The sequence below is a fragment of the Aspergillus lentulus genome (assembly GCF_001445615.1).
Source record: "Aspergillus lentulus DNA, contig: Alt09, strain: IFM 54703, whole genome shotgun sequence".
Lineage (NCBI taxonomy): Eukaryota > Fungi > Ascomycota > Eurotiomycetes > Eurotiales > Aspergillaceae > Aspergillus > Aspergillus lentulus.
The window spans coordinates 2,415,255-2,436,666 of NW_028322117.1; the positions used below are offsets into that span (position 1 = coordinate 2,415,255).

General features: G+C 50.0%; 6 protein-coding genes across 6 annotated transcripts; 2 read left to right on the forward strand and 4 right to left on the reverse strand.

Annotated features, from left to right (window-relative positions):
- Positions 1–4,259: 4,259 nt before the first annotated feature.
- Positions 4,260–5,728, forward strand: ALT_5604 (3-keto-steroid reductase; the record flags this gene model as incomplete). The annotated part of the gene is made up of 2 exons (XM_033554629.2): positions 4,260–4,327; positions 4,444–5,728. 2 exons carry the CDS (start codon positions 4,260–4,262, stop codon positions 5,726–5,728), a joined length of 1,353 nt encoding a protein of 450 aa, XP_033410520.2.
- Positions 5,729–6,560: 832 nt separating this feature from the next.
- Positions 6,561–7,936, reverse strand: ALT_5605 (mannose-1-phosphate guanyltransferase; the record flags this gene model as incomplete). Its single annotated transcript, XM_033554628.1, has 5 exons — positions 6,561–6,580; positions 6,643–7,519; positions 7,591–7,737; positions 7,821–7,864; positions 7,930–7,936. 5 exons carry the CDS (start codon positions 7,934–7,936, stop codon positions 6,561–6,563), a joined length of 1,095 nt encoding a protein of 364 aa, XP_033410519.1.
- Positions 7,937–9,280: 1,344 nt separating this feature from the next.
- ALT_5606 (uncharacterized protein) lies at positions 9,281–10,384 on the reverse strand (the record flags this gene model as incomplete). Its single annotated transcript, XM_033554627.1, has 1 exon — positions 9,281–10,384. The coding sequence occupies one exon, from the start codon at positions 10,382–10,384 to the stop codon at positions 9,281–9,283; it is 1,104 nt and encodes a 367-aa protein (XP_033410518.1).
- An 811-nt stretch (positions 10,385–11,195) lies between these two features.
- On the forward strand, positions 11,196–13,776 carry ALT_5607 (i-AAA protease YME1; the record flags this gene model as incomplete). Its single annotated transcript, XM_033554626.2, has 4 exons — positions 11,196–11,375; positions 11,433–11,547; positions 11,605–13,322; positions 13,378–13,776. The coding sequence occupies 4 exons, from the start codon at positions 11,196–11,198 to the stop codon at positions 13,774–13,776; spliced, it is 2,412 nt and encodes an 803-aa protein (XP_033410517.2).
- Positions 13,777–14,464: 688 nt separating this feature from the next.
- ALT_5608 (glycerol kinase) lies at positions 14,465–16,396 on the reverse strand (the record flags this gene model as incomplete). Its single annotated transcript, XM_033554625.2, has 4 exons — positions 14,465–14,734; positions 14,807–14,973; positions 15,034–16,028; positions 16,134–16,396. The coding sequence occupies 4 exons, from the start codon at positions 16,394–16,396 to the stop codon at positions 14,465–14,467; spliced, it is 1,695 nt and encodes a 564-aa protein (XP_033410516.1).
- A 3,602-nt stretch (positions 16,397–19,998) lies between these two features.
- Positions 19,999–21,148, reverse strand: ALT_5609 (DUF3429 domain-containing protein; the record flags this gene model as incomplete). Its single annotated transcript, XM_033554624.1, has 4 exons — positions 19,999–20,427; positions 20,486–20,710; positions 20,811–20,867; positions 20,921–21,148. The coding sequence occupies 4 exons, from the start codon at positions 21,146–21,148 to the stop codon at positions 19,999–20,001; spliced, it is 939 nt and encodes a 312-aa protein (XP_033410515.1).
- Positions 21,149–21,412: the final 264 nt, after the last annotated feature.

Consider the following 21,412-nt stretch of genomic DNA (forward strand, 5'->3'; position numbering starts at 1 on the left):
TCACTCGAAGCATGACTGCATCTGATTGGGTCCAATGCATATAGTTTCAAAATCAGGGGGCTCGATAACTACCTAAGGACATCGTTAAGAGTCACTGCTCGCTAAATAAATGCCGAGGAAGACGTCATGGCTGATCTAAAGAGAGATATCGTTCTACAATTACCTCTCTAGACTGGACCATCATGCGGAAACAGCAATGGAGAGCAGAATTTTTCAGTTGCAAGATAGGTACCTAGGTTTCTATGCACCTGGTCGATGGTTCCGTCAGGGCCAATGGATTGCAATGGTTGGCCCTCAGAACGACCGTACTTTATGATCGAATACTAGTACGAGCTTTGCCTTCGCTTCCTCTTATCATCTGCTGGTTTGCATTTTATGACCAACTAACAAAGTCATTCTAATGGGATATGTTTCTACAGAAGGATTTGTGTTTCCCGCTATGAAAGGGATAAAGTCCCTCCCGCCTTCGTGTCGCTTCATTCCATCTTATTTTGCTGCTTCTTTGTCATGATCAAGATTCTCGCTTGCGATTCGTGCTCGTTCGCTTATGCCACTCATCTTATCGAGCAGTCGGCCATCTTCATATGAAAGCGAGCTAAAGGTTGAAGCAATCAATAATCAGGAAAGTATAACGATACCCCGCATTTTGCAATCTCTAGCAGTCTAGCTTGACTCGACACACGCTATCAACTTACTGCACAAGAGGACTCGCCGCTGCAGCCACATTCAGCAAAGTCCTTCCTTCCCGTCGGCCTGTCCTGGAAAGATCGATCCGGCAACCGAGAATCAATGATTTACTCAACCACCAACTTCCTCCCGTGGAAATGCACTAAAATGGTTTCGGTTCTGGGCGAAACTAGATATTACTGCTCCTGTTTCACAAGCGTGCATTGAGACATTTAATGGCTTGCGGACCCCTTGCGTCAACAGCCAATTGACAGAAACCAGGCCTTTGGTACAGAGCAAGTACTGTACTTGGCGACTTGCTCTTCCCCTTCCCTTCCCTTCCCTTCAAGAAGGATGTGGCTCGATACCGAGGGTCCTGTGTGGCCACATAAATTCCTGGGACACAGCAGCTTCTCTGCGTTTCCCAGGCCATCTGATGCTGGGATGCATGGATTACCCGCTAGTAGTACGATGCCGAAGAAGCACTTTCCCCCTCTTCGTCTCAAGGATGCGAAACATGCATTGCTACGCCAGCCGTGCATCGCACTACCCGACATCCTTGGCCAGCGTATGAAATTCTCCGACTTGCAGGGATCTTTAGACTTATGCACCGTGTCGAGTGGATTATGTTATATTTATCTAGGCCACCATCACACAAAGACCACCGGCTCGGCTCGGCCTTTCCTGATGGGCAACATCTCTAGCTCTCTGTCACAAGCTCACAGCAGCCAATGAAGATGTTCATTGGAAGCTGAGCCGAAACGAAAGAGACTTGAAGTTCTTCCAACCTTCGTCGCCCGAACAGGTACAGGGTTACAGTTGCACCGGGCTTTCTGTATTCATAATACAAACAACCTACTACTTCAGGCGCTGCTTTGATGATCTATGTTCGGGGCCTTTCGACAAGTGTCGGTGAGGCGTCTGGATAAGCGAGCATACAATCTATCCAGTTAGCGAATCCGCCGATTCGAAGGAGTGTTGGCCCCCTTGCAGGTATGGTTGGTCCAACTACTGTAGGTAGTATCTATTCTTCCAAGGTCCTTTGAAAACACGATCAAAACCGCGGTGATAATTCTCCAACTTTGACATCGAACCAGTCTGGAATAGTGGAACGGCCCTTAGGAGTTCGCCTGTTCAAGACGCAGATTGAGGCTGAATATATGTTTCAGCCATGATGGTCACATCGGCAGCGCCACATGTTGTTAATGTGTCTGCTGTCCACTCCTTTGCCGTATAGGCGTGTCTTCTCCAATAGACATCATCATACTCGTCCTGTTGGTGGCCGGATCTCGAGAAACGAAAACTCAAAAAGATGAGGACAGGTCGTGTACATCGTATGGTTGGGGACCGAAGTACTTCGCCATCAGGATTAGCTGTGTCTCATTACTAAGAGTTCATTTTCTGGAAGAAGAGCGGGTTACTTCGAGCTTCCATAGCAAATGTCCTGATGCTGACGAGGAATCCTGGTAGAATACGGCCGTGCTGTGTTTTACAAATACGCTTCGCTTCCAATCTGTCGGATCCCAGGGCCACCTGATCTTCTCTAAAGTAGCTTTCTCATGGGCTTGCACTTTTAAGTTCTCGAACACGAGGGTTCTATATGACAGATGAAGGATATCGAACGGAATGTAAATGGCTATCATCCGGCTCGATTCGATTGTGGTCGAGAAGACTACGCCACAGGTTAGGCGTTTCCGTCTCTCGCACTACTACTGCTTCCCAGTACCTTCTCCGTCGTCTCCGCGCCGGTTCTCTTCATTAACATCGCAGTGTCTAGCCTCATCCAAGCCTTACTCGACTCAATCGCTTTATTGAACCGCAACGGGACTTACTTCCGAGGCTTATTTTGTTCTCAACACTGAACGAAAACAGGGGTTTGATGACAATCCTTGGTTGCCCTGGGCTATTCGGCTAGAATCTTGGATATCGCCGTCCTGAATCCATCTGAAGTAAGCATAACAGTTGATTTGAGGGTTCACATTTATCCTAATGTTTGACATTGATTGTAGTTGTACCGTCACGGCTTGCGAGAAGATATTTCTCGATTTGGCTCCAAACCGGATGATCTCTTCGCTATCGATTGCTTGAACATCATAACGCGAGAGAAATGCAGAACATGAAATCATACCCTATACCGGTCTTCCCTGGTCGAAGTCGCACCATTTCCCTACCCTGGTAAACCGGCCGCATTGCCCTGGAATCTCGACAGACTTTTCGTTCCCTTGCCCTCCGGAGATCATCCAATTTACCCGTTGAACTAAGACACTACCACATTCGGCTGACCGATTGATGGAAATTTCTAAATTTATGCATGTGGGTTCTAGGCGATGTCACCTTAACTATAATATCGTCCATCGCACCGCCATCGCCGGCTTTGCCACTTGACAGGCAGGGGAAACTATCAATGCCCCCACGCTCCAGGACCAGAACGGTCGGATTGAACTAACATGGCTTCACAAACATTTTCCTGATAGGGACCTCGGAAGAGCCGTCCGATCCGCTTCCATTTGATGGCTGCTTGGTACACTATATTGTTCTTGCTTCAATGCAACTCTTGCGTATGAGGCAATGGCCGAAAAACCGCTTCGTTTTATGAGACATGATCTCATGCCTTATGTCGAAAAATCCGGGAAAATGACGGGGAGTCCTGATTGACTTGCGAAATGTCGCATATCAACTGCACTCACCGGGCGCAGAGCAGGGATTGTCATCCCTGCGCATCAGTTGAGACGACGCAGCATTTCAACCCCTCGATGAGTCCATGGATTGAGGTGTTATCCGCACATATTAGGGTTAATTGATGTTATTATGTCGTGAGCACAGCGTTGTGTTAAGGATGCGTAGCAAGCTCTGGTTGGTTCTTGCTTATATTGAGGCTGGCTGCCAAATACGAGTCTCCCGGGGTTCTCTGGAGATCAAGCGTCCCTCGACTGAGTCCAGACACTGTCACGCTGCTCACTTATGCTTACCTCGACGGATCGAGTTGAGGTTTGCTCAAGCGACAGGCCCGTCTTTCAACCAATTGGGGCAATCAATGGTGGTTGGCATAGAACGCCATGGCTGCACTACCTGCTTCGCGTTGCTCGTGACACACTGGGGATAGGATGTCACAACGGGATCGAAAGCCTCTCCGGTTGTCCACCTGACTTACATCTACCACGGTTCGTCCCTCGAAATTAGGCATAGCCAGGTGCCAGCGCAGAGGTGTGCTAGGTTCGTGCTTTTGTCGAGCTCATACTTGCGATGCACTATGGGCTTTTAGACATGCATCTCCGCGTAGAGTCATTAGCTATGCTCGTATAGGAGCGTAATGAATGGTACTTGCGAGCTGGGGTATGAAGGTACGACTTTTTGAGTGATGAGTATGAAACAGCAAGTGAAAGTGAAGGTGAAGACGCAAACAGTTTGAATGATCGCGATCACATGATCTCGTAGATCGGGCAGACCAGCGATAAACAATTTTCCAGTTATCGCTTTATCTTGGAAGGGGGCAGTGTTGACAATCACATCGGCTACACCTACAACAACAACTACTACTACTCAATTGACAAGTCGCGATCGCAGAGATACTCGCGCCTCGAGGATCTGACTACATGTCTGACAGGGATTCCCAAACTGACCTGCAAGACAAGGCTTTTGTCTTGGTAACCGGTGCCAACAGGTATTGTACATTTCTCCGCATCCCCTCCCCAGGGGGTAAATTTGCAGTCGCACACCCATAATTCATCGTTTCCTAACGTGTTGTTCCTCCCCTTGGTTGCAATTCTCTTATTACAGTGGCCTTGGTTTCTCAATCTGCTGTCGACTGGTGGATGAATTCTTGAAATCTCACCGACATCCCCGCCAGTCTCTGACCGTTATTTTCACCACGCGGAGCACCAAGAAGGGAAATGACACTCTCCTTCGCCTACAGGATCACCTTCGGCGCACCTCTGCCTCTGTCTCTGCTTCCGCCGCAGCATCAGCGCGTGTCACTTTTGTGCCCGAGAATGTCGACCTGTCGAACCTCGTCTCCGTCCGGGCCCTCTCCCGCCGACTGAACCACACCCTCCCCAAACTCGATGCGATCGTGCTGAACGCCGGCCTGGGCGGATGGACGGGCATAAACTGGCCCAAGGCAATCTGGGGCGTCGTGACAGACCTCGTGCACGAAGTCTCCTGGCCATCGTTCAAGATCGCGCCCGCGGGAATGGTGGCGGATCGCCAGACCGCACTGGGCGACGACAAGGAACCGCGTCTCGGCGCGGTCTTCTGCGCGAACGTCTTCGGCCACTACATGCTAGCACACAATGTCATGCCGCTGCTGCGACACTCTGACCAGCTGCACGGGCCCGGCCGCGTCATCTGGGTCTCCAGTCTCGAGGCGACCGTGAAGTACCTCGACGTCGACGACATACAGGGCCTCCGCACTCTGGCCCCCTACGAGTCCTCAAAGGCTTTGACCGACATCCTGGCTCTTACCGCGGATCTCCCCAGCACAGCACCCTGGGTTAAGAGCTTCTACTCGGTCGACGAGCAACCAGAACCCCAAAAAGAAACAGAACAAGAACCCCCGCACCCAAACATGTTCCTCACCCACCCCGGCATCTGCGGCACCGGTATCCTCCCCCTCTCCTGGCCCCTCTTCTACTCAATGCTCGCGGCATTCTGGCTCGCCCGCCTCCTCGGATCCCCCTGGCACACGATCTCCACCTACGCCGGCGCCTGTGCCCCCGTCTGGCTCGCCCTCTCCGCTCAGGCCGTCCTCGAGGACGCCGAAGCGCCGTACCGGCGCAAGGGCGGTGGGCGAGTGAAATGGGGCTCCTCATGTAACCGTCTCGGCCAGGACCGGCCGGCGTGCACCGAAGTTGATGGGTGGGGGTACGGTGGCGTGATTGGGCCGGCCGTCCTCGACGGTGACCGGTGTCGTCGCCGGAAGAGGGGCGCGGTGGATCTCACTGCGGAAGAGAAACTGCAGTATGAAGATCTGGGTAGGAAATGCTGGCAGCGCATGGAGGAATTGCGGATTCAGTGGGACGAGCTTCTTGACGAGGCTGAGGCCCAGGCTGGATCAAAGGCCTGACCAGCGTTCTAACCCTATTCCATAGGGGCCCTCCTGTACTTTTCCGGGTCTATAGCTTGCTTAATGTGTAATTGTACATCCCCGTCACTCAACGTGGTTATTCTGGATTTGCCAGTCGTTCGACGAGGGCCTTACTCTGTGTCGATAATAATGCAGACCTGGACATGCTTCGGAACGATTATCACCTTCATATCTGCCTTCACTATTTACATTTCAAGAAACCCCATGTCCATGTTTATCATTAAATCAGGTGTAGTATTATTCCTTTTTGCCCACCACCCCCGAGGAAGCACAAGCGGAGCACGCAAGAGAACGGAAAGCAAATAATCCACAAGAAGAGAAACACAACAGGAGACAGCTTCGAGCTGGACGAACTAGGAAGGATATGTCATCGAATGCGGCTGTTTTCCAAGCAAGACAGGTTGGCAGGAACCGACGAGGATGAAAGTCAGGCGAGGGGGAAAGATGACTAAAAGGCTCTAACAGAGACAAAAAGAAGAGGCCGACGCAGAGACACGCCTTCACCGTCAAGGCTATGGGAGTGCCGAGCTACGGGGTAGGGAGGAAGCAAAAGAAGACGTAAAAGTTGCTGAACTGTTCTGTGCCTGGTGCGAGGAAAAAACTGAGTGGAGAAGAGGCGTAAAGTATTGTATCCAAAAGACTTGCACCAGACTCAGCCGACCGATGGACCAAGCTTCAGTCACGCTGGAATAGAATCGAAGAAAATGATAACCACAACGACTCCGGTTATATGCATCTGGGTGATCGCGAGGTAGGTAGAATCAATAAAGATCGAGGCAAATTAGGACATGTCGGCATTAGAAGGAGGAGATCACATGATAATGGCGGGAACTGTGCAATGCGTTAGATCTCGCAATTCGTAACGTTCGTAGAACGCGAGTGAGGGGACATACCATCGATGTTCTGCTTGATGCTCTTGTGGGGCAGAATAGAGCCGCCATTGACGTACACCTCGTCTGCAATGGTGACATCGTCACCCAAGACCGTGACATTCTCCAAGCGAGCCCACTTGCCAACAGAGCTGTTCCAGCCGACAATAGTCGACTTGATCCAGGCGTGGTCCTTGACCTTGCTGTTCTCCAGGAGCACACAGCGTTGCAGACGCACGCCATCGCCGACCACAACGTTGGGACCAATGACTACATTGGGGCCAATGCGACAGTTCTTGCCAATCTTGGCCGAGGGATCAACCATGACATTACCGCCATAGACGTAGGGCTCGCTGTTGGGAGCTAGCAGCTTGGAGTTACGCTTCGCGAGCGAGGTGAGGTAGAGGCAGGTGCCAGTCAGGAAATCTTTGGGCTGACCGACGTCCATCCAGAAACCCTCGAGATCAAAGGAGTGGAGTTGACCGTCACCGCAGATGGCGGGGAATGTCTCCTGTTCGATGGAGGTGGGACGCAGCTCAATGCGTTTGAGAACACTGGGGTTGAGGATGTAGATACCGGCGTTAATGCGGTTACCAACGAACTCGACTGGCTTCTCGACGAAACGATCAATGCGAGAGGGGTGGTTGGGCTTGTGAACAACGACACCGTACTTCGAGGGCTCGTCGACCTTGGTAACAACAATGGTGCCCTCGTCGCCATGTTTCTTGTGGAACTCCGCCAGCTGCTGGAAGGGATAGTCGCAGATGATATCGGAGTTGAGGACGAAGAAGGGAGAGTCGTCCTTGCCCAGAATCTTCTCCGCCAGCTTCAGGGGACCAGCGGTACCGAGGGGTTCGGACTCGACGGAGAACTCGATTCTGACGTTGTATTGTTCCTCATACTGCAGGCGAAAATCACAGATTAGCCACAGGAACATACCCCAAGCTAACGGGAGAGAAGAGATAGGTGTACCTTCTTGAGCGCCGCGACCATGACATCCGGGCGGTAGTTGACGGCCAGAACAATATCTGTGACACCAGCAGCAGCCAAGCTCTCGACCTGGTGCAGGATCATTGGGCGGTTTCCAAATTCCACCAAGGGTTTGGGAAGGGTGAGGGTCTAGCATCGAACCACAATTATGTTAGCATCAAATCCAAGTATCAGACAGACACGAGCTTCAACTGCGGGGGAGAGACACTCACCAAAGGGCGCAGACGGGTACCGAACCCTCCGACAAGAATGAGAGCTACAATCGAGAGGTTAATCTGAATGAACGCATTGACACTTGGTTGCAAATGGAGAAACCCGTACCCTTCATGATGATGATAATTGATTAGATAACGCAAGGAAGATAGGGCAAAAAAGAGTTATTAGAAGCTGGTAGAGGTATATGTTTTGGCTTTGCGACGAGTGTCAGGAGAGGACGAGGGGCTGTGGAGGGAAAAGAGGAAAAGGGAAAAAGGAGGCCCCGCAGACAACGAATGTCAAGAAGCAAAGTCGACGACAATTAAGGAACCGAATCAAGGCGGGTTCTTGAGGTTGCAAGATGGATCAAAAGAAAAACAGAAGATCTGTAGATAGAGAAAGAAAATAATACTATTATAGAAAAGGGTCGAGAAGCAAAAGCTCGAAGTCCCAGGAACGAACACCTGGCGTTGTTCCTTCCTTAATAACCTAAATAACAAATGAGGATAACATAACATGATTTTCCCAATTATGAGCAGGGGCACTACCACTAAAGCAGAACTGCGTACGACGACAGGTTCCAATGGATGGCCAGTCTAGGTACCTATGGGACCACACTAAAAATGGGTTATGGAACAGTAAGGTACACCTGCTCCGTACTTTGACACGCTAATTGGCGATTCCACCTGAATCAGTCGATGCCACTTACCTTGAACAGCCGGTACGAACATGGCGGACAGTTGCACGTTTTCAGCCAGAACGCCACGGGCAGCATGTAACAAATCATGTACTCTATCCGTACTCTATCCGCGCTGTGTAGATATCAAGTTTAAAGGGGGTACATAATCTTAGGAAAGGCCCAGAACCACTGGATCAGGTGCTAGGTGGAGCAACCCCCGATGCCCCTTGATATTATTTGGTTATATTAATAGGATTATTTCCTGCATATCCAGGACTCGAATGACTGTTCCATATGGTTGCATAACAATGGTAATAATCAAAAATAATGAGTGACTACAGTCTGACGCTGAACTGGATCTTTATGAGGTTTCCAGTTTCTATCGCATTTGCGTATGTCTGGATCTAGAGTGTGGATGAGGAACTGCGATGATTGGGGGTAGCCGCATCGGGCAAGACACCTGGGGAATATGACACCCCTGAACAACAATCTACATTGATGCGCTTGGGTTACATGCGAATCCTTCCTTCATTTCAAACTCTTTTCAGGTTCCTTGGGGATCTTTTCCTAACTCGATATCACGCTCAATCGATCATCTGCCATGTTTCGTATCAGTCAATTCCCACTGTTAAATGTTTGTATAACCCCTGTTAGCGATAGCCAAGGGATATATATCGTTATCGAGCACTGTGTTTGACCACCTGTTGTCAGCCTTATTCTGAAGAGTCTGTCCTCCTCGTCCTTGCATTATCGCAACATTAGCTCTTGCAGTCCTTCAGTTTCATCAATAATTGACAATTACTCCTGCGTGTCTGGAGGCAACAGCTGGCGGCCATGTTTCCTTGATGTACGTGGCCCACCGCCTACTAGATCCGGTGCACGGTCCACAAACAGACGGATCCACTCCCGCACTTTGCACACCTTCACCAGTAATGGCAGATCGCCATGCTTGGTTTCATCATCTCTGAAGGTTTGCAGGCGCCTTGTACTGTAGATACCTCCTGCGTCCGTTGCATCAATCCGCTGGCGGTGCAACAAGTCGACTGTTGTTACCCCTCTGCCCACACTCTGCCCATATACCCGTTCTCGGAATGAGCTCAATCCTACCATGCGCAGAAGAACAATGTCTCGAGGTCGGAGACTAGACAATGACGTTCGAAGCTTCTGAGCCTCGATGTCGCGCCGGCCAGTAGCATTTGTTTCGTCTCCCAGAGGCAGCCAGAAGGTAACTCCGAATCCTGTTCGCGTCTCGTCACCCACCACCACTTCCACGAGGTCCAGCTCCCTTTTCCACTGCCGAGTAACTATGCGGCGTGGAGGATGAATTGCGATGATAGCCACAATCAGGTTTACTGTCATTGTCTGAGGCACAATCGATTGTAGATATGTAGCGCTGGGGACATCTTTCAGGTCACTGAGACACCCTTGAATTGCTAGAGAGCCCACTTCTGGCGCTTCTCTGTCACTGGACGACGCAACGGATGTTCCTGTACTATCCGTCGATAAGCCACTCTCCTGCATAGAGTCTCCCAGATGCGCTCCAGGTAAAGAGATCTCGGACGTCTCGTGTACAGCAAAGGAATGGTCGTAGAACTGAGAGATTGCCGAGTCATCTGGTGAAATTGATGATACGCCATTTAGGGGCGTGAGATCTTGGGTTCTCAAAAATATAGCATGCCTGCCTGGTTCGGAGCAAGCGTTTTCTCGTTCTTGCTCTTGAACTTTCAGATCCTGTAACAATCTCCATTTAACAGCATGGGATTCTGAAACAGGCTGATTCACTTGGTCATAAACATTTGGACCAGAGAATGGAAATATAGGGTTGTTGAGCAACCCATCCTCGTCCCAGCAGAGGCTCTGCGGCGTGGGAGCACCCATGAGGAAAATGAGCTTTGTCGACATTGCTGGTAGGGCTCATGTGAGAGAAGCGCTACAAACAGGTAGTCAACGACCATGGCTCACACAATATATATATATATATATATATATCCGTGAAATGGCTTGTAGGGAACCGCTGCTATGGCTTCGAGCCTAGTTTCCTAGGATGAAATAGTATGATATGTCCAGGAGCGATGATCCATCACTGGCACAGGAGGAAAGGCAATAATAACAGTATGTCGAAGTCTGACAGATCTGAACCACGGATCGCAGATCGACCTACTAAGGTTGTACAAGGCTCTACGTATGGTTTGTTTGCCGACTAAATCAACCTCTTAAACAACTCGGACAAGAGCGTCAATAATAATGATGTGGGTCAGAGAACAACCTACCTACCATATTACCCAGTTTACTGCCATTGATGCCTGTGGAAATGAGAATCGTGATGGAAGCTGCAATTAAGGAAAAGCACATATTGTTCTGCCTGAGGCACATAATCACGTGACTAATCCGACTACGGTCGTCTGTTCAGGCCGCAGTGGCAATATCCATACGAATTTCGCCGCCGCATCCTTGGCCGAATGTCTGCCGGAGAACGAACTACTCCTCATTCCTCATCTTTGCTCGCATTCGCCATCGTTTGAATCTCGCTGGCGATGGCAGTCATCCCGATCAAAGAATAAGCTATTTATCTATACTGTCTTCATACCTGCCACTCTTTGCGTGGTCGACATTAATTGCTGCGGCCTAGTGCCGCTCTTGACTCGAGACAACTATGGCTTTCCAAGTCCCGGTCTCAAGACCTGTAAGGGTCCTTACAGTTCTTACGCCTCTTATGCCATCTATTCTGACTTTCCCCTCTTCGCAGAATCTTGCGGCCGTCACTTCCGATCTGTGGCCATCGATGTCAAAGCTATTAAATGCGCCTTGGACTAGCATCCAACGTACGGCCACATCCGCATCTCCTACGACCCGACGACTGCACCAGCGGACGCTTGAGGGAAACGAACCAAGTGTATGCTTCTATTGCGCTCATAAGTCTTTCCTCAGTGATAAATTGACAATAAGCAAGGTAACTGGCCGGATTCCGCTACCTGAGTGCCTGGACACAGTCCCCCTTGAGGCTTTGAACTCGAATGTCATGCAGCGACCTGTCCAACTTGGGTTGTCGCGGACTTCTCTAAGAGGTAGGCTCATTTTATCGACTTCCATGCATATCGGGATACTTACTTTTGCCTTTGAAGATTCGCTCTGGAGTTCCGCGACTGTATCCCGCCGTCCTATTGTGTCTCATTCCGCTCGATCGTATTCGACGCTATCCGCCAACCTGAACCGGACTCGCCAGGCTTCGAAAGCCAACGGCCTTTCGAAGCTACAACAGCAGCGATTTATGTTTGGAGGCCCATCTCACGGTCTGTTAGCGCACCAGGAAAAGACCGCGAACAACAACCCAAGCAGTCCCCACGCACAAAATGCTTTCTACCAGACTCTGCTCCGTGCGAACATGCCCGCTATTATTGTCGAACGATACCGCAGCGGTCAATTTGCGGGTAATGCACTGTCTGAAGCTATTTATCTGAAAGCGTTGCAGCGTGTCGGTGGCGCCGATTCCGCAGCGGCGGCACCCATCCAAGGTCAGAACCAGCATCTCACCCCCGACCAGCTGCAGGCCGTCGGCCAAGCCGTCGCCGCTCGGAATCATGGTAGTCAGATCGGACTGGCGACGAAGCAATCCGGTACTGGGGCTAAGGATAATCCTCTGCATGTGGTTGTCGAAGAGTCGCTGGGCAGCGCTGTCTTTCGATGGGTCAAATTCCTGCTCGTTTTCGGCTTCTTCACTTACATCTCTCTTGTCGTGATCACAATTCTTGTCGAAACAACCGGCGTCTTAAAGAATATCAAGGGTCCGCAGAGCAATGAGGCTCAACCCCAACAGCAAACGGTTCGGTTCTCCGATGTACACGGTTGCGACGAGGCCAAGGAAGAGCTCCAGGAACTTGTCGAATTCTTGTTGAATCCGGAGCGATTCTCTTCCCTCGGTGGCAAATTGCCAAAGGGTGTGCTTCTTGTGGGACCTCCTGGTACGGGGAAGACTTTGCTTGCCCGTGCTGTCGCCGGAGAAGCTGGTGTTCCCTTCTTCTACATGTCTGGTTCCGAATTCGATGAGGTGTATGTGGGTGTCGGCGCCAAGCGCGTTCGTGAGCTCTTTGCACAAGCCCGGAGCAAGTCGCCCGCCATCATTTTTATTGACGAGTTGGACGCCATTGGTGCCAAGCGGAATGAGAGAGATGCAGCTTATGTGAAGCAGACTTTGAACCAGCTGCTGACGGAGCTCGACGGATTCTCGCAGACCAGTGGAGTCATCATCATCGCCGCAACCAATTTTCCCCAGCTGCTTGACAAGGCTTTGACACGACCTGGCAGATTCGATCGCAAGGTGGTCGTCGATCTTCCGGATGTTCGGGGTCGGATGGACATATTGAAGCATCACCTGAAGAACATCCAGATCAGCACAGATGTCGACGTTGCAGTGCTTGCGCGTGGTACTCCTGGCTTCTCTGGTGCCGATCTGGAGAATCTGGTCAACCAGGCCGCCATTTACGCTAGCAGAAACAAGAAGCCCAAGGTTGGACCCAAGGACCTTGACTGGGCCAAGGACAAGATTATGATGGGCGCAGAGGCTCGCAGCAGGATCATTCAGGATAAGGACAAGCTTTTGACTGCCTACCATGAGGCTGGCCATGCTCTCGTTGCTTATTTCTCTCCTTCGTCTACGCCATTGTACAAAATTACCATTGTTCCCCGCGGAATGGCGTTGGGAGTGACGCACTTCCTGCCTGAGATGGACATGGTTTCCCGGAATTACACCGAGTATCTGTCCGATATCGACGTCTCTATGGGCGGAAAAGCAGCGGAGGAGCTGGTTTTCGGTCCTGACAAGGTCACAAGTGGTATTTCGGCGGTAAGTTCTATTTTCAAACTTCGAAGGTCTGTCCACGATCACTAATGTTCTGCAGGATATTCAACAAGCCACTGAAACCGCGTTCACACTGATTACCAGATTCGGTTACTCCAAGAAACTTGGCAATGTCGATCTGTCGACCAACTATGATAGTCTATCATCTGAAACCAAACAAGAAATTGAATCCGAAGTGCGACGACTGGTCGAGGAAGCGCGGATGCGTGCCACCAAGATTCTGACCGAACGGAGACACGAACTGGAACTTCTGACCAAGGCACTGATCGAGTACGAGACGCTGACGAAGGAGGAGATGGAGAAGGTCCTGAGAGGCGAGAAACTGGACAAGATGGAGTCCGTACCATCGGCTCCGCTCAAGCTGCCCGAGGCTCTGCAGACCGCAAAATTGAATCATCCATCCACCCAGGCCGAAGAACCGTCGGCCGCAGCCAAATAATTGGTTTCTCCCTCATGACTTTTGTATTTTCCATATCCCTTCCATCACCCACCTCCTCTCTGCCGAAATCCAGGCGGCGCGTTTTTGACGGACTCCTTGTTCTCCGTATTTCGATTCCTATTTTCGATATGTTTTCTTTCTTTGTTCCTCGGTCGCATTTCTGACTTCTTGGTGCTTCTCGTCTTTCGATATGAAGTCTCAAAACAGCAATTGTTGCATATGAGGTGGGGCATATCGGTTCAAGAATGAGCGATCAATGTACTGTATTGCATATACATACTTATAACGTATTCATCCAATATCAATGAAGTTGTAAAGTTGGGATTTTGCACAAGTGCTTATCAGAAGGGCATCTTGAATTTGTATTATTCAAGCAGCTTCCGTATAAGGTTACACTAGAAGACACAAGAAACGATGCCGCGGAAATTCCGTTTTGATTGATATGTATTCAGAGTTATCCGTAGAAATACGGTTTATATAGATGTAGTGTAGGAGTATATACTGATGATAGCGGGTATCCAAGAAGAGACCTAGACCTCCACCCTAGAAATGGACCTACTGACCACCGAGACCAAGAGAAAGATGCCAAAATGCCATTACCCCAAGAAGATGAAAACGGAAACGCTCAATCGCAAGCACATTGCACACAATCATCACAAGATATATATATATGTAAGAAGAGATGTCGCTACTCTTGGCCCTCGGACTCGATCTCGCTCGTGTCCAGCCAGCCCCGAGACATCTCGACGGCCTTGGACCACTGCTTGTACATCCGTGCGCTCTGCGCTGGTGAGATGCGGGGTGTGAAGGTGGTGCGATTGGCGCGGTTCATGTTCTTGAGCTCGCTGAATTCTTTCCAGACGTCGATGGCAAACCCGGCAGCGATCGCGGCGCCCAGCGCGGTGGTTTCGTGCATGGCGGGACGCTCGACAGGGATTTGGATGATGTCGGCTTGAGTCTATACGAGTAAAGGATTGTCAGTTTCGCTGGCATCGTGATGCGGAAAGCTTTCTTTCTTTCAGAGACGTACCTGCATGCAAATATCGGAATTACTCATACCGCCGTCCACGGCCAACTCCGACAATTTGTGTCCACTGTCCCTTGCCATGGCATCGAGAATTGCCTTTGTCTGGAAGCAGGCTGCTTCCATGGTCGCGCGAGCAATATGTCCGCGCTGTGTGTGTTGTGTGATACCAACTTCGTGAAAGGTCAGCATTCCGACTCCGTTCAAGGGTAAAATGCGTTCAGAAGACTTACAGATGGTGCCCTTGGCATCATCAATCCAGTAGGGAGCAAACAGACCACTAAAGGCAGTGACAAAAACGCAACCTCCGCTGTCGGGAACAGTAGCGGCAAGATCACTGACTTTGCGCGAATCACGGAAGAATCCGAGGTTGTTCATGAGGAAGGAGATACCACTTCCGGCGACGGCAACACTTCCTTCAAGGGCATACACCGGCTTTCGATCTTTACCCAATTGGAAGCCAACGGTGGCAAGCAAGCCGTGTTTCGAAATGACGGGTTTCTCACCGACGTTGTAGAGCAGGAAGCAACCGGTACCGTATGTGTTCTTCGCTGTGCCCGGTGTAAAGGCGCAGTGACCGACCAAAGCTGCGGACTGATCGCCCAAGCAACTCGTGATCGGTACTCCGTCGAGAGGCCCAAACCGGACGTATCCATAGCCATCAGGGTCTGAGGAGGGAAGAATCTTGGGGAGTCTGATCTTCTTCCTGTCGATACCAAAGAACTTGAGCAGTTTATCATCATATTGCAGGGTTTCGAGATTCATGAACATCGTTCTGGATGCGTTGGTAACGTCGGTAACATGACGACCAGCTTCGGGCCCGCCGTTGAGGTTGTACAGAAGCCACGAGTCAACAGTTCCAAAAGCAAGGCGTCCTTCGTCATAAGCCTGCTTAACTTTGGGGCTATGGCGAAGAAGCCATACTAGTGAGACAGAAGACGGGTATGTGGAGAGAGGTAGACCGCAGATAGCCGGTAGCTCATCCGCCCCCTCTTGCCCTTTGAGCTCTCGAACCAGATTCTTGGTTCTGGTATCAGGCCATGCGATCGCGTTGTGTAACGGTTCGCCAGTTTCCCAATCCCAGCAAAGTGTTGTTTCTCGTTGACTGGTAATCCCAATGGCTTCAATATCTGATTTGCTGTGGCCTAAAGCCAGGAAAGTCTTCATCGCTTCTTCAATGCATGTGTAAACGGAATCCACCAGTTCGAGGGGATCATGTTCGTGCCATCTAAAGGAGGGTGACAAGAGAATGGTTAATTACAATCCACGAAGTAGCCGCACTGGCGCGGCTGGCTAGCAATATACCTAGCCACAAGAACAGAATTGAACTTACCCTGAATGCTCATGGATCTGGCGAAATTCAGTCTGATACTTGGCCACAGGAACACCTGTGCAATCGAAGATGATAAATCGTGAACTCGTAGTGCCCTGGTCGATGGCACCAATGAAGCGGTCTTTCAGGTTGTCGCCTCGGCGACTTTCATTTTGCAGTAGCGAGCGGTTGCCGTCATGCGATTGATAGGCGGAAATATCAACATGCGCTTGTTGCTCTTCGACGGCATTATCAAGCTCGGTCAGATCGAAAGGGTTCCTCATTGTGTCGGTTGCAGTGGGTTGATGTTATATATAGTGTGTGAGAAAAGACGGAATATAAATCTGTCGTCTTCTTCCTTTCCTAAAATGGCCAGTGGAAAGGTAATGGCAAGCAAGATTGAGGAGATTGGGGATTGGTGCAATAGTAAGGTAGTAGTAGTGGTGATAGTAGGAACGGGACTGGTGGGAAAATTTACAGTCCCTAATCTGGTCTAACTCCAATCTATAAGACAGCGAAGAGGATGGAAGATAGGAAGAGAGGGAGAGAGAGAGTAGCCGGGAGACGCAAAAAGGGTCGATCTCAATCTACAAATGAGGATAGGTGGCGGTGCGTGGTACGCGGGGGCGAAAGACGCTCTTCTTGGTCAACTTTTTGAATAAGAGAAGAGTCAAGACTGGGTTTGGTGACGTATAGGTGACTCTCGGGGCGGGGAGGAGGAAGAGGGGTGACGGTGGTTGAAGATCGGAGGATATTCGGGTGGAGCGCTGAATAAGGCAGAAGAGGATGTTTAAGAGGATGCCTTTCCTGTTGTGTACCTCTTTACCCGTCGGTAGGTGCTCTGAATTATGATGATGATGATGATTATGATGTCGGAATAATAAGATATTATGGAGAGCCAGTTGGAGGATCCGGTTTGACTGGTGAGAGACAGGACCGGGGCAAGAAAACGATGAGGTCACCGGTTGGGTAATTGAGTGTGGTTTATTCGGCGGAGATGTGGGGTGGAGGAGTTCAGATTAGAGAGGTGGTGATTAGTAGGTAGTTATTAGAACGTAGAAGGAAGAGACAGAAGAGGAGGATGATAAGAAAGAAGGAAGAGATCAATCAATTGTTCCATCAACACACATCAGGACGTGGGAGACTCTTTATCCAGGAGGGTGGATCTTTTCTTGGGAGGAGAAGGAAGAAATTAAATTGATTTTCTACAAGCCCGTGCTTTACCTTCAGGCTTACAGGAAGAGGACTAGATCAGGTACCATACAGAATTTCTCTGTAGATAGGGACTGGCCTGGCTTCAGGATAAAAGGCAGGAGAAAGTCCCTCCATTCATCCATGGCGGAGAAGTGGGTGCGTGGGGGACAAATCCTATTCTTTGCCTCTTGTTAACTTGAATCTGTTTATAAGCTAGTTTTTTTTTCTGATCAGACGACCATTTGACTTCGTCAGCGTTGATAGTTAGTTCCCCTTTCTTAGGGATCGAGTCAGGACCTGTACCTACTGGTTGCTGCTATCCCCCTTACTTTGTCGCTGTCCTATCTTGCCCGCGTTTATCTGTTTATTTCCATCTGACCTCTTTGGCCTTAGTCTCTAGTTTATTTCCTACCTCTGAATGCTATTTTCCTGGGTGTGGTTATAGACCTTCAGAGGCTCCAGGTCAGAATCGGCAAGGTACCCGAAATCCGATATGGAACTCTAGACCTTCTGGACGCATTTCTGAACCAGCGAGATACCCCATCAAAGCCGCTAAGAATAGTTTCGGACTTGCACATGACACCGATCCAGACCCATCGGTCCTGTAGTAAATTCCATAGACTTCTTTCCTAGGATCATCACTTACTATCCTGCCTACCGCAAAAGTCATATATCATCGACCAACTGCTCAAGCGGTCAAGCCAAAAATTCTAGGTTCATCAAATAAGCTCATTTACAAACTCAATTCATTCATAGTCGGAGAGGTAAGGTAGGTACATCTTTAAGCCGAAAACCCATTGAATCTTTGGAGTTCGATGAATGCGACCAGTCTTGGACTGCAGCGTGCAGGCACATGCAGATCCAGACTCGGAGTTCTGGAACTCATCCTTTTACTACCAGTCTACCTTACTCCAATAAGGACCATAAAGCCTGCACAGAGAACAGCAGGGACCCTCCTGTTCGCGTACTCCGCTATCATCCTCTGGATAAATTGTCGATCAAGCACATGTGCCACATGACAATAGTCAATTTTCTTCTCGTCCGAATATCTAGTACTATGATATGATCTAGACCCCCAATTCAATTAATAATTCCTTGCTACTTGGTCTGTAAATTTACGTACTCAGTATAGCATCCCCTTATTGGACATGCGCTTTATTCCGTACATCGGCATTTATCCCCTGTTGTAGAATCTAGATTGCTTCCGGACAGAGAAGATCCAAATAAGCTTGGGAGATATCCCGGGCGGCCAAGGGTCTAGGAACGGTGGCAGGCTGGCAGCTCGTCCAGCGCTGTGATTTATGGAGAAATTTTTGTCAAATCCGGATACCCGGTTCGGCTACTTTAGTCTTGGTCTACCTTCTGGAAGCCGGAAGATTTGCTAACAACTTTGAACACAGAGGAACTGTACGATGCGTCAGGCATCAACATATCTAGATATTTATTTAGCCATAAATATGGTGTTAATGATATCGTTCGATTAATGCCCCTCATCTACACTATTACGTTGATCGGAAGAACTACGGTACTACCAGTAGAAATGTAGTTATGGCCCAGATAGTGGGCGGACTGTGACGTCTTCGACCAGACTTACCCTACTACTCCGACTTCTCTTCTCCCTTCTCTTTTGCCTCTTTGGATCATTATTCCACACCCAATGCCAAGAGACGACCTGTTCCACCTTTGGATGATTGTGCAAACACATCGACTATTGACACTGCAAGGTTAGATCGTCCAGTCCATCATGAATAGCCTCGTGATACTTGAGTGAAGAGGGGTGCTAGACCAACTTTAAAAACAAGAAATAGACAAAATGAAAAGAAAGAAAAGAATGCGGCACTGGCACGCACTGTACTAGTAGTAGCAGCAGATGCACAGTTCGGCCTAGTTGGCCAAAACGGATGGTAGTACGGAACCTACAGGCAGTCAGGCACTCACGGGACGGAATCGTTGTTCTCTTTTAAGCGGGCCGAGTCCGACATACCTTCCGCACTTAGCTTTGGACTTTGGGGGGGGTTGGTCTGAGTGCCTGTATGCCAACCTTGCCAAGGTAGAATCATTGACCCTTACGCCCCTCACAGGAAGTACGAAACTGAACTATGGTCTTGTTCCGAGGCTTTCATAGTACTCCGTACGCAGTACTCGAGAAAAATTGTCCCTTCTGACCTTACAAGGCCGTCGTTTCCTGCAATTGCAACAGCAACTCGTCATCGAGCTTTTTTCGACTGATCACGCAATATGTCTTTAGTTTTTCGAATCATTCTACCTTAGGTAGTCTCTGCCTACCTCTGATCCTATCTCTCCTGGTAAGGTAATTATGCTCTGTAGCTTTAGATTTAATTGGACCAATCAAAGAGAAGGTCTGAATTCTCCAGACTAACCGTCTTGACGCTACTCCGTACCCCTCTTCAGCTTAATTCAGCAATTTTCGAGATCCCACCGAATAAGTCTAACCTGTTCATATACAGTCCAATAGAAATTCAAACAAAAGAGAGTACCAGCGTCCGCCAGGTCATTGAATTCGCATGTAATCTACAGAAACTCGATCAAAACGATGCGACGTCTTTCCTACTGTCACATTGAGCTGCCACAGGCAGCCCGGGATATCACCCAACCCCTCAAGAGGTCATATCATGTGCTATGAGCATCTCAAAATGCACAGAGTATCACATGTATCCCGCAAGTCTGTCATTTACTCAGACTCCTCCTCGCCGAGCTCGGCGCGGCGGCGAGCATTAGCCTCTTCCTTCTCCTTCTTCTGCAGGAAGAGCAGCGCGTTGATCTTGTCGGTGATCGTGTGCTCAGTGCTGATGGTGTTGGCGATCTGCTCACGGCCGATCAAGCTGGCCACGATGCTGGCTCCGACAACGAAGGTCAGGACAAAGCGGTACATGCCATACCAGTGGGGAGCACGGCCGTGGGCAGCAGCGCGGGCGTCGTTGTAGTACAGGAAGGTGAAGGCGAGGAACTGGCTGATCAAGGCATATTCGACGGGGAGCAGCAGGGTGGGCCAGGCAACAGCGGGGGCGATGACACCGGCAGCGTAGCGCCTGTAACCGTGCTTGCCACCGTATCCGGCCCATTCAAGACCCCAGTGAACAGCTCCAAGGAAGGAGAGGATCTTGAGGGTTGCTTCGCGTCAGGTAGGGAGCTTGACAGCGGGATAAATTCAAACTCACCACAGCACCATAGCCGACCTGGATAGGCTCGAGCATGTGAAGCATCAGCTCGGCAGTCTGGCCGGAGAAAATGAGGCCATCACCGGTGGCGGTAGCACGGTTGATCTCGTAGGAAAGGTAGACAGTCTCGAGAGAAGTAGCGAGGTAGGGGATGACACCAGCCATTCCGAGATAGAGAGCCTCCTTGGGGGTTCCCTCAAGGCTGAAAGTGTCCTTGATGACTTTCTGAAGGTTGTCAAACGCCAATGTTTAGTGATATATCCGATACATAACATAGGTACGGCAGGCTCCTGTCATTAATGCCGGCCAGACGTATCGAACTTACCGCTTCGGTCTTGATACCCGCCATCATGTCATGGTCCTCCTCGGCAACCTTGGCTTCCTGCAAACAAACATCAGCAATTGACCAGAACTCACAACATGAGTGGCACTGACCTTGGGGACGTTGGTAGAGCCCGGGACGCTGGAGGCATAGCGGACAAGCGCAGTGGTGACGGGCTTGCGGGTAGTCAGGGCCAAGCTGGATGTGCGAGCGGGAAAACGAGCGGAGGATGTCAGGTGAGCCTTGAACACATTGTTGGAGAAAGTCGAGCGGGCGACCGAAGCATTGGAGCTAGAGATAGCCCTGAGCATAGAGCGGGCAACCGAGTTTCTGTAGAGCATGGTGGACTGGGGTAGCTAATTTTTCCGATGTTTGGTTAGTGATGAGGTCTGGAAAGCTCGGATAGCCGGGATATAGCCGGCAGAGGACCCAATTGAGGCTGGAAAGTGCTACAAAATGGCTCGAAGATAGTGGCAAGGCTGTTTACCTGATGCTTTACCGAGCTGAACTCGTAAGAGTGGAGATTTTGTGGTCGTGGAAGCAGTCAATCCTGAGGGCCGGGAATGAAGTGATACAATGATGAGGTGTGGTAACGTCTGGCTTCG